This window comes from Halichoeres trimaculatus, unplaced genomic scaffold, assembly GCF_033239565.1.
Source record: "Halichoeres trimaculatus isolate MK-OKI-2021-1 unplaced genomic scaffold, fHalTri1.1 fHalTri1_scaffold_6, whole genome shotgun sequence".
In the NCBI taxonomy this organism is placed as follows: domain Eukaryota; kingdom Metazoa; phylum Chordata; class Actinopteri; order Labriformes; family Labridae; genus Halichoeres; species Halichoeres trimaculatus.
This window is the reverse complement of record NW_027437184.1, coordinates 20,817,712-20,830,069: the sequence shown is the minus strand read 5'-3', so window position 1 is coordinate 20,830,069 and position 12,358 is coordinate 20,817,712. Positions and strand designations below refer to the sequence as shown.

General features: G+C 42.3%; 2 protein-coding genes across 2 annotated transcripts; both read right to left on the bottom strand.

The window, feature by feature from the left end:
* Positions 1-3,764: 3,764 nt before the first annotated feature.
* LOC141791787 (olfactory receptor 1E16-like) lies at positions 3,765-4,778 on the bottom strand. Its single transcript, XM_074672438.1, has one exon. It carries the CDS (start codon positions 4,767-4,769, stop codon positions 3,765-3,767), a length of 1,005 nt encoding a protein of 334 aa, XP_074528539.1. The 5' UTR covers positions 4,770-4,778.
* Positions 4,779-8,079: 3,301 nt separating this feature from the next.
* On the bottom strand, positions 8,080-9,727 carry LOC141791786 (olfactory receptor-like protein OLF4). The gene is made up of 3 exons (XM_074672437.1): positions 8,781-9,727; positions 8,328-8,380; positions 8,080-8,147 (listed from the first exon to the last, which is right to left on the bottom strand). Exons 1-3 carry the CDS (start codon positions 9,725-9,727, stop codon positions 8,080-8,082), a joined length of 1,068 nt encoding a protein of 355 aa, XP_074528538.1.
* Positions 9,728-12,358: the final 2,631 nt, after the last annotated feature.

The window sequence follows — 12,358 nt, the reverse complement described above, 5'->3', positions numbered from 1 at the left end:
AGGTTGAGAACCACTGCACTAGTAGATTGTATTTGAAGCTTGATCCTTAAAAGATTACTCACATCATGAACAATATGTGACCCAGGGAACCTCAGGATGAATTTATCATTTAGAAAACAGTGAGTGAGTGAAAACAGCAGCTCATATGGACTGATGAACAATGCTGCATTTTGATTCATCAAAAGGTTGACTCGTCTTTTTTAAGTCTCTGTATTCATTTAAAATGTGCTCATGAGCTATCAAGACAGTTTGAAATATAAAATCACGCATAGTGACTGACGATCTCTCACTGTCTGCTGGGATGTGTGTCTATCTGCGCCTTTACGCACGCCGGCACGAAGAGGAGCGCGCGTACACGGAAAGTGAAAGTTTAAGTTACCCAACCATCCTATAATTATGTTTTATAGTGGTTATATGGTATTTCTTGGGGGTTTCTAGTGGGTATAGGGTGCATATCTGCATATCTTCTATATTAAACAACACGACCTCTGCGTCCTCTGTGCTCTTGTGCCTCTGACTTGAGCGTGAGATATCGGAGGTGTGGCATGAGTGCGGGTGAAACCATCCAAATGTGTGAGTCTCACGGCGAATGCGTGACAGTTGGCAGCCCTGTTTATAATCATTAACGTTACGTCAGCCTTTAATCGCTCGTTGCGGCTAATGGCTAACAATAACATGGCCAACACGGCCTTGCAGCAGTGTTTGCATACTGGCTTATTTGTGTCCTTCGGTTTTCCAGCTCGTTAGCCTTGAAGGCATAATACCTCCAAACAACACTTTTACCTTTTTCATTTTCGACCAAAACTGCTTGATTTGGCCCGCCTGCAGCAGCACTAGCCATGCTGTTTTGTTATTGAGTGCATCACGAGATGGGGGAGGGAGCCTGCTCTCGTGTGTGTGTGAGGAGGCAGAGAGAGAGGGACGCAGCGTCAGCGGCTCAGCATCCGGGGGGTGGGGTAGTATCGATAATTTTGAAAGTGAGTATTGTATCCAGATACAACATTTTAGTATTGATACTTTTTTAAGTATCGATACTTTTGACAACCTTTCAAGACACTGCCAGAGAGAATTGTCCAAGTATGTTCTTTGTTGTACCATTATTGCAGAACTTTGAGTCTAAACATTTCCATTCATGAATCTTTCATTCACAAAGTCAATCATTAATCCCTTTCAAACACAAATCAAATCCACTGCATACATGGACAAGTTTCAAGAAGGGTCAGCTCAATCAGTGAATCAGTTTTAATTTTTACACACTCACTGGTCCTGACACTGGACCGCAAGTGAGTCAATGCTCTGGTACTGGGTTGGGAGCCAAGAAAGCTTGAAAGTTATCAGGGTTGTAGATCCAGGCATGCGCCAGCAGACTTGAATGTGAATAAGGAATGTGAAACACCCTTTGCTGGTGTGAGAACCAAGCTCTGGACGCTTCAGCCCTAAAGCACGTTTTGAATGGCCGGTGTGACCACAATTGTACCTTGCATGATCACGGTTCACTTCTCTGCTTTGGCACGCTATGGAGAGGTGGGCTTCAGCACAGTTTACTTCATGCACAAGCATGCAGACAGCACGTGTGATCCATGACATATGATTGCCGTGAGCGCATCTTTGACAACCGTTTTTTACTGCAGCAGGGTGTTAGAGGGCTGCGTCGGGCCAAAACGACTTACCATTAGCCAAAAAAACCCTAAAAGTTGTAGCAGAGCTCTCTGTGTCTCATTGTTCTGACTCTTTGAGATCACGCTTCATGTAAATAGACGCCTCACAATGACGGAGGCTGGCCATGCGGTTGTGTGATACCTGCTCAAGTCTGGTTCATATTGGAGTAGTGTGACCGCTCGCCGTATTCTCCAGCAGGGGAACGGCGCTGGGGGAGGGGGGAATCGTGCTTAAGCACAGCATGGTTTGGATGGTCAGTCTGACCACGCCCTTAAACTATATGAGGCTACTTTTGGCACATCTGGAGGATGAGTTGACCCTTTTCAAAGCCTTGTTCCAAAAACCATCAAAAAGAAACAGACCGCAGTTCTACTTTTTACTTTTTCCTGATTTTGTCAGGATGATTTTGTTTTATTTGTGCTGGTAGACACACAAGGATTGGCAAACCCCTGCTTCAGAGGAATAAAACATGTGATTGTCTCAGCTTACCTAACCTCTTGGCTTTTTACTGGGCCAGCAATGCACACAAATAATGCTTTTGTGCACCTCAACTCAGGCAAGTGGTATCAAGTTGAAGCTGAATCATGCTCCTCATCTTGAATGAAAACTCTGACATGCAGTCCTCAGCCTCTAACCCTAATGAAGCCAACTTTCACTCCCACATTGTTTTTGGTTGTGGCTTTCTTGAGCACATCCTGCTGTGATTGCAGTTTGAATTTTAAATCTTGCACTATTTGTTGTTTTCCTTGAAGGTTCACTTTGGTATAGCTTCACATTTGGTGTCAAAATGCCAACTGATTGTACTGATTGTACTGTTTTACAACCGGCACAGCCTCATCACACAAAAGACATACTGGTTTCTCCTCTTGGCGCACAATCATGTATTCACCTTTCCATCTCTCTTGAAACAGCTTTCCATCTGCATCAACTTTTCTCTTCCTTAACATTTTGGGATTATTGTTGTATTTCTCTACTCTACTATGAATGCACTCATGGCACTCAAACAATGGACTCTCCATGTGAGCTGCAATCATGTCAGTCAGTCTAACTCACAGAACATTGCTCCTCTGTCTTACTGGGGACATTTGATGCCTTTTGTAAGGAAAGTGGGCGGGGGGGTCGAGGTGCCGCTAGTGCCATCTGCACAGGGATTCAAGATGACATAATGATCAAAAAATTTGTTTATAAAAGTATGTTTAATTTCAATGACCAACTTAACAAGCATAAAAAATACAGTGTGAAATTCCAAATAATACAATCAAAATGTTAAGTGATATGATAAAGTGGGTGGGCAGCACTCACTATCACTACTATATCACTACTTTTTATAGATATCTGTCAACGGCTAAAACACACTTGATGCATATCCCAACTGTCTCCACTCTGGTATGGCAATGGATCAGATAAGTTTTCTATTCAAGTCAATCTGTCAACTTAGACTGGATGCTCTCCATTGTGGTCAGTCTGTGTGGCTGGTCTGGCAGGTTGCAGGTAATACAGGCCATCCTTTCTTGGCTGGCACTGGAGCTGTGATGCATTAAATTAGTAAAGAGAGGATCAAGCAGGACAGGAAGTTGTGTACAGAAACTTCCCCAAAACACCTAGTGACTTTCAAAATTAAACAAACTGCATCAAAACCAGATTGTATTTAGCTTAACTACAACAACAAACAGAACAGACCAGGAATCAACAGGTTTGAGGTTTTACAGCTATGAATGAAGAGATGCGTATCAATGGATTGAGAAGTGCACAAACTCCTCAGTCTTGTCGCTCCAGCTGTCTGTCAGTCATGCAGGTTGCCGGACTGAACAAAATGCCTGGGCTAGTTGACAAACACAATCAACATACAACAGAGCAGAGCTGGACTGCAGACTGTCTGGTGAATTTTGGACCGTTCAACATCCAGTAAAACATGTAACACATTGACAGGGGATCATTATACAATAAAACTACCACCACTATGAGTCATATGCAGGCAGCAACTACATCATGTCTCATTCTTTAATAAAGCACATGATGTTCAAAAACTGTGAAGGTAAGAGACAAGAAGCAAATGGTGAAAATAATTAGAGAAAAACACTACTACTTCTATAAAACTCATTTTGTCACTTTGGCAATAAGAAAAATCTCCACTTTCTGGTCACACTACTGATCTTACTTTTAGAGCAAAGCTTCTTGATAGAGTGAAGAACTTCTTCTGTTCTCAAAGCGTAAATAATAGGGTTAAGCATTGCTGGTATGGTGTGTGTCAGAGAGGAGTTGATGATCCTGGCATTAGGATGAATATAAGCTGTTGCAGCTGTTACTATGTTGCTGCTGAGAATTGGCACAAATAAAATAGCCACAAGGATCAGATGAGACGTACAAGTCTTGAATGCTTTAAGTCGCTCCTCACCTGATGCAATCCTTTTAAGTGCAACTGAAATAAAAACATATGTCAGTGCTATCAATATAGGAGGTGCAAGTATGAAAACTGAGAAAGCAACAAATCCTATTATGTTATTTAAAGAGTTGTCATTGCAAGACAATCGAAAAACAGGGCCATGATCACAGAAGAAAGACTTCACCACCACAGATCTACAGAATGACAGACGATCAACAAGCTTAACAAGTAATGCCAAATAACTAATGCTACAAACCCATGAACACAGCAGCATCACACCTATAGCTGGTTTAGTAACAATAGTGTGGTACCTCAGAGGGAAGCAAATTGCGATGAATCTGTCATAGGCCATTGTAACAAGAGTCCATGACTGCACACCTCCAAACGCGAAAACAAAGAACATGTAACTCAAACAAGCCTCATAGACAATGTACCTCCTGTTAAACAAAAAGGTGTCCAAGAGTTTAGGAATGAGAGCAGTGCTGCCACATAAATCTGCAAATGCCAAGTTAAACACAATCATGTATTTGGGAGTATGCAGGGCCTCATCCAGGTAAATAACTGAGAGGAGAAAGCAATTTCCCAGAACAGTCACAATGTAGACAAAACACAGAAACACAAAGAAATACTGTGCATGAGGGATGTTGGTAAACCCACTGATATAGAAACTTGCAGGGCGAACAAATGTAGAATTAAATACGATTGCTGCTTTTTCCTCTGGAGCCATGACCAGCGCCTGTTCCTGGATTTAAGAAGAGGAAGAAATATTTATGATCCATGCATTTTTAAAAGTTGATGCAGTTTAGCTCATATCTAAGACAGGTGTGCTGTACTGTTTAGACTAGATGTTGAAACTGTGAGGGACCTGATAGTTATATGCTTCTGTTATCCCACTGTGAGTAGGTTTCTCCGTCACTCAACATGTCTCCTGTGTGTCTCAGCGCTTATGTCATTGTTGTCCTCTAACATGGACCTAATTAACTATTGCCATCAAAAATCATTGTTTCTTTTTTAGAGACTAAATAGCAAAGTGTCAGGGAACAAAAGAAAAATAGTCATCAAAATATCTTAAATACTGACTGTGAAACTATTACTGAGAGTTATTGTTTTAATTAATCTATCATTTTCAAAGTCAATCATTAATCTCTGTTAAACTAAATTAAAATCCACCGCCTACAGGGTCAAGTTTCAAGAAGGGTCAGCTCAATCAGTCAATCAGTCAATCAGATTAATTTATACACACTTACTGGCCCTGACACTGGACCACAAGTGAGCCAATGCTCTGGTACTGGGTTGGGTGCCAAGAAAGCTTGAAAGCTATCAGGGTTGTAGATCCAGGCATGCTGCCAGCAGACTGGTATTAGGAATGTGAAACACCCTTGCTGGTGTGAACCAAACTCCTGAGTCTCTTCTGTGCAAAGCAGGAAAGGTGACAGGTGGGTGCAGGGATAGTCACAAGTGTTTGGGCATACACACCAAACCTAGCTGTTCAAAGTCCCCAGGTATGTTGGTAGTCTCTGGGCAGCGTTCTGAAGTGTCAGCTTTTTTATTTTCAGGAAAGGGCATCTGTACCCAGGATTTAAAAAAACATATTACATCAAAATAAAAATAAAAAGTTTTCCTGGAAATTAGTCAACTTGGCACATGACCATAACATATGAGTCAAGTTACAGCTGAAATACACTGAATGCTTTTGCAGTCCGCCTCCGCTGCTCTGACACAGCAAATGGATCAGATAGATCTACTTTCAAGTTAACGTGTCGACTTACGCTGGATCCATTCAATTGCAGTCCATCTGTGTGGCTGGTCAATCATGTCCCAGGTGATATGCAGCCATCCTGTTTTTGATAGATGCCAAGCTGTAATGCATAAATCCTGCATACAGAGGATTGAGTGGGACAGGAAGTTGTGACCAGTAACTACCTAAAAACACACAATCACTTTCAAAATAAAACAGACTGTGTCAAAAATCAATTTGTATTTAGCTTGACTGAGGCAACAAACGGACTTGAAGAATGGAGCCAGACCAGGAGTCAACAGGTTTGAGGTTTTACAGCCAAACATGAATGAAGAGAGACTCAACAATGGAGAGGCAGGCTTCAGCACAGTTTACTTCATGCACAAGCACAAGCACGCAGACAGCACGTGTAATCCATGACGTATGTAAACCACAAGAGCATCTCTCGACAATAATTTCAAACAGTAGCGGGGTGTAAGAGGGCTGCGTCGGGCCAAAACAACTTAGTATATAGCAAAAAGTCCCTAAAAGTTGTAGCAGAGCTCTCTGTGTCTCATTGTTCTGACTCTTTGAGATCACGCTTCATGTAAATAGACGCCTCACAATGACGGAGGCGGGCCATGCGGGTGTGTGATACGCGCTCAAGTCTGGTTCATATTGGAGTAGTGTGACTGCTAGACGTACTCTCCAGCAGGGGAACGGTGCTGCGGGGGGACAAACGTGCTTAAGCACGGCACGATTTGGATGGTTAGTGTGACCACGCCCTTAAACTATATGAGGCTACTTTTGGCACATCTGGAGGATGAGTTGACCCTTTTCAAAGCCTTGTTTCAAAAACTATCAAAAAGAAATAGACCGCAGTTCTTCTTTTCACTTATTCCTAATTTTGTCAAGAGAAGATTTATCTTTTGGCCAACAAAAGATTAAAAGTGGGGGTAAGGCGCCCACCTCCAGCAACAGGTCAACACCACTGGGGAAACTGGGATACAACAGGTTTTCTAAAACTCAGTTCCACAGGTGCTGAATACACCTTTGCTCCAAGAGTTTAAATCTAGGGTCAGTCCAGGGAGGTTAAAATAACTGGTTATTACAAATGGGGGTCACTTCGGGTAATGACAGCCAACTGTGATGGTGTTTTGTCTGGGCCTAAATTTTCAGGAAACTTGCAACCCTACTTGCATATTTCATGTGTCACCCCCTTTTCCTACCTAGGTCTTTCCGTAGTAATATCAATAGCATCATATCTCTATTTATTTGTGCTGGTAGACACACAAGGATTGGCAAATCCCTGCTTCAGAGGAATTGAGCATGTGATGGTCTCAGCTTACCTAACCTCTTGGCTTTTTACTGGGCCAGCAATGCACACAAATAATGCTTTTGTGCACCTCAACTCAGGCAAGTGGTATCAAGTTGAAGCTGAATCATGCTCCTCATCTTGAATGAAAACCCTGACATGCAGTCCTCAGCCTCTAACCCTAATGAAGCCAGCTTTCACTCCCACATTGTTTTTGGTTGTGGCTTTCTTGAACACATCCTGCTGTGATTGCAGTTTGAATTTTAAATCTTGCACTATTTGTTGTTTTCCTTGAGGGTTCACTTTGGTTTACATAGCTTCGCATTTGGTGTCAAAATGCCAACTGATTGTACTGATTGTACTGTTTTACAACCGGCACAGCCTCATCACACAAAAGACATACTGGTTTCTCCTCTTGGCGCACAATCATATATTCACCTTTCCATCTCTCTTGAAACAGCTTTCCATCTGCATCAACTTTTCTCTTCCTTAACATTTTGGGATTATTGTTTTATTTCTCAACTCTACTATGAATGCACTCATGGCACTCAAACAATGGACTCTCCATGTGAGCTGCAATCATGTCAGTCAGTCTAACTCACAGAACATTGCTCCTCTGTCTTACTGGGGACATTTGATGCCTTTTGTAAGGAAAGTGGGCAGGGGGGGGGGCGGCTAGTGCCATCTGCACAGGGATTCAAGATGACATAATAATCTAAAAAATTTGTTTATAAAAGTATGTTTAATTTCAATGACCAACTTAACAAGCATAAAAAATACAGTGAAAAATTCAAAATAATACAATCAAAATGTGAAGTGATATGATAAAGTGGGTGGGCAGCACTCACTATCACTACTATATCACTACTTTTTATAGATATCTGTCAACGGCTGAAACACACTTGATGCATATCCCAACCGTCTCCACTCTGGCATGGCAATGGATCAGATAGGTTTTCTATTCAAGTCAATCTGTCAACTTAGACTGGATGCTCTCCATTGTGGTCAGTCTGTGTGGCTGGTCTGGCAGGTTGCAGGTAATACAGGCCACCCTTTCTTGGCTGGCACTGGAGCTGTGATGCATTAAATCAGTAAAGAGAGGATCAAGCAGGACAGGAAGTTGTGTACAGAAACTTCCCCAAAACACCTAGTGACTTTCAAAATTAAACAACCTGCATCAAAACCAGATTGTATTTAGCTTAACTACAACAACAAACAGAACAGACCAGGAATCAACAGGTTTGAGGTTTTACAGCTATGAATGAAGAGATGCGTATCAATGGATTGAGAAGCCCGCAGACTTCTCAGTCTTGTGGCTCCAGCTGTCTGTCAGTCATGCAGGTTGCCGGACTGAACACAGAGCCAGTGTAAGTTGACAAACACAGTCAACATGCAACAGAGCAGAGCTGGACTACAGACTGGTGAATTCTGGACCTTACAACATCCAGTAAGACATGTAACACATTGACAGGGGATCATTATACAATAAAACTGGCACAACTATGAGTCATGTGCAGGCAGCAACTACATCATGTCTCATTGTTAAATAAAGCACATGATGTTCAAAAACTGTGAAGATAAGAGACAAGAAGCAAATGGTGAAATAATTGGAAAAGGCACTGCTGCTTCTATAAAACTCATTTTGTCACTTTGGCAATAGGAAAAATCTCCACTTTCTGGTCACACTACTTATCTTACTTTTAGAGCAAAGCTTCTTGATAGAGTTCAGAACTTCTTCTGTTCTTAAAGCGTAAATAATAGGGTTAAGCAATGCTGGTATGGTGTGTGTCAGAGAGGAGTTGATGATCCTGGCATTAGGATGAATATGAGCTGTTGCAGCTGTTGCTATGTTGGTGCTGAGAATTGGCACAAAGAAAATAGCCACAAGGATCAGATGAGAAGAACAAGTCTTGAATGCTTTTAGTCGCTCCTCACCTGATGCAATCCTTTTAAGTGCAACTGAAATAAAAACATATGTCAGTGCTATCAATATGGGAGGCGAGAGTATGAAAACAGGCAAAGCAACATACGCTATTATGTTATTTAAAGAGTTGTCATTACAAGACATTCGATAAATAGGGCCATGATCACAGAAGAAAGACTTCACCACCACCACAGATGTACAGAATGACAGACGATCAACGAGCTTTACGAGTAATGCCAAATAACTGATGCTACAAACCCATGAACACAGCAGCATCACACCTATAGCTGGTTTAGTAACAATAGTGTGGTACCTCAGAGGGAAGCAAATTGCTATGAATCTGTCCAAGGCCATTGTGACAAGAGTCCATGACTGCACACATCCAAACACAAAAACAAAGAACATATAACTCAAACAGGCCTCATAGACAATGTACCTCCTGTTAAACAAAAAGGTGTCCAAGAGTTTAGGAATGAGAGCAGTGCTGCCACATAAATCTGCAAATGCCAGGTTAAACACAATCATGTATTTGGGAGTATGCAGGGCCTCATCAAGGTAGATAACTAAGAGGAGGAAGCCGTTCCCCAGAACAGTCACAATGTAGACAAAACACAGGAACACATAGAAATACTTTGCATGAGGGATGTTGGTAAAACCGTTGATATAGAACCCTGCAGGGCGAACAAAAGTTGAATTAATCATGAAAGCAGATTTTCCTTCTGGAGCCATGACCAGCGCCTGTTTCTGGATGTAAGAGAAATAAAACCAACACTAGTTTAAGATCCCTGCAGTTCCAAAAAGTTGATGCAGTCTAACTCATCCATGTGACAAGTGTGCTGTGCTGTTCAGACTGGCTGTTGAAACTGGGAGGGACCTGATAGTTATATGCTTCTGTTGTCCCACTGTGAGTAGGTTTCTCTGTCACTTAACATGTCTCCTTTGTGTCTTAGCGCTTGTAGGTCCCAAGTTGTGCAGCCAACAGCTTGACGCTCCGGTCTGTAAAAACTTCCCTGACGCAACAAAAAAAAAAAAAAACAATCCACAAGATGACGCTTTACCGTTTACTTGGTAATCCAAATTCAACAACATAGATTCCACAAAATCACAGGCAAAAGGTGTAAAGGACAAAAAAGGACAAGAAAGGTAATCAGGAGGTCAAAAAACTGTCTGACTCCACTCTGTAATCGTCAAGGTTCCGCCCTGCATGCATGTACTTCCTTGAGAATTTCAAAATAAAATAGCTTTACAGGAAGTAGAAATCAAGAACTATTTCAATCCACTTTTTGCAATAAAAACACACTGAACATACAATTCTTCAAAACAAAGCATCTTCCTATAACATAAAACTCTATTTAGGCACTTTCTCTTAAGAATCAGCATGGATACAGATCATGTAGACCAATGATAAAGTTAAAAGCTGTAATGTATTGATGAGTTTGGTTTTCACATAATAATGACATGCAGACGTATAAAATATCTTTATTTTTTGAAACACACAGAGACCCCACATTGTAATTCTCCTTTTAAGTTACTGATCCATTAAGATCACACTTGTCTTTTCTTACTGGCTAACTATCCAATATTTACTGTTATAAATTTCCTATGTTCTTCGTTGTTGTGTTGTAAGCATTTTGTATATAATTTTATTCAGGCAACTTAGTGGGCAGACCAGGGTCCTTAGGATTTTGCGTATTTGCGTTCATGCCTGTATGCGGGCAGCTTGGGGTCCTAAAAGTTGTATAGCCCGAACGGAGATTCTGGGGTTGTTTAAAAGAATCTTCAAAGCATCTTACAAGTTATCAGTGATGCATTCTTGAGGAAGTAAGTACTTCAATAGCTTACAAGTTATGTTGAAGCAGTGTTTATTGAAGAATAAACATTTAGTTTACGTTTGTTTATGTGGTGGGAATTAGTATATTTCCCTCATGCTGCACTGCTAATGCTAAATAGCCAGAGTTGGGGTCCGTTACTCAAAAAAGTAAAGAGTTACCCGTTACTCGTTACTATTGAAAAAAGTAGTGCTTTACACTACTTGATTACTCCATGGAAATAGTAACGAAGTTACACTACTAGTTACACAACTTTATCCCCCCTGGTACATCTTTATATGCTCTAGAGATTCGCGGTTGTGTTCCACGCAGTATTCAGCCTCTTATTTCCTGGGCATAACTTGCATTTTACTGTCACGCTCTTCTCCTCCTGCTCTACAAAATCCAAATAATGTGCATATGAACTGTCACTGTAAAATTGGTTGCCTTATATAAATCTGTGCCCCACTGACAAGACTGCACTCCCTCCCACTGTAAATGCCCCTTTTAAAGGATAATTTCGGTTTATACAGCTTTAACATTGTTTATAGCATGAAGTAGAACAAAATACTCACCCAGAAGGCTTTCCTGATCCAAGCAGTGCTTCGGGAGATATTTAGATCCAAAATCGTGCAGCGGACGTCCGTATAATGGGATCCATCGGATCAGCCTCGAGACACTCCTTCCGTGCTTTAGCAGCGGCGACGGTGTTGCTTTTAACGTTAATAACATGTTTCAGCTCGTCATACTTCCTCATGATCACCTCCTGCTCCTCCAGTATGAAGTATGCGGTCCTTCTCTCTCCGGCCTGCTCTGACGCTCCAGACTGCTCCATGTTCGCGATTGGTCAGATGCAGCGGGCTCCGCCTTATATGTGTGCACGCGCTCATTGCCTAGCTGGATCCACTTATGAGGTTGATAACCAGCGTCGTCAAACCGTGTAGCGAGACCGCCGGCTACCGCGCTCAGTTCAGCGAGGTAGCTCCAAAGCTATCTCGCTAGACTGAACTTGCTTCGTAGAACAGGGCCCAGGTCTTTCTGGTTTGCCTGCTCCTCCCTTCTCATTTGGGGATTGGATCCACCTGGTGGGAGCTTTTAAAACCTGTTAGAGTTCCACATGGGCTCTCTCTCTCCCTACCTGGAAGGCTGGTGCCTGCCAGGCACCCACCTTTGGTTTGGTTTGGTTTGGTTTGGTTTGGTTTGGTTTGGTTTGGTTTGGTTTGGTTTGGTTTGGTTTGGTTTGGTTTGGTTTGGTTTGGTTTGGTTTGGTTTGGGGCTGCACGGTGGTGCAACGGTTAGCGCTGCAGCCTCACAGCAAGAAGGTCACCGGTTCAAATCCCCACCTCGGCCGGTGGGTCTTTCTGTGTGGAGTTTGCATGTTCTCCCCGTGCATGCGTGGGTTCTCTCCGGGTACTCCGGCTTCCTCCCACAGTCCAAAAACATGCTTACCAGGTTAATTGGTCACACCAAATTGTCCCTAGGTGTGAGTGTGTGCGTGCATGGTTGTCTGTCTGTGTCAGCCCTGCGATTGACTGGCGACCAGTCCAGGGTG

Excerpts from the sequence above, each read along its gene's own strand:
- LOC141791786 (XM_074672437.1), bottom strand. The coding sequence starts at position 9,727 with ATGGCTCCAGAAGGAAAATCTGCTTTCATGATTAATTCAACTTTTGTT. Across the intron at positions 8,381-8,780 it reads AACTCTATCAAGAAGCTTTG|GAGAAGTCTGCGGGCTTCTC; the intron begins CTCTAAAAGTAA and ends AGCCACAAGACT. Across the intron at positions 8,148-8,327 it reads GCATCTCTTCATTCATAGCT|CTCCAGTGCCAGCCAAGAAA; the intron begins GTAAAACCTCAA and ends AATGCATCACAG.
- LOC141791787 (XM_074672438.1), bottom strand. The coding sequence starts at position 4,769 with ATGGCTCCAGAGGAAAAAGCAGCAATCGTATTTAATTCTACATTTGTT.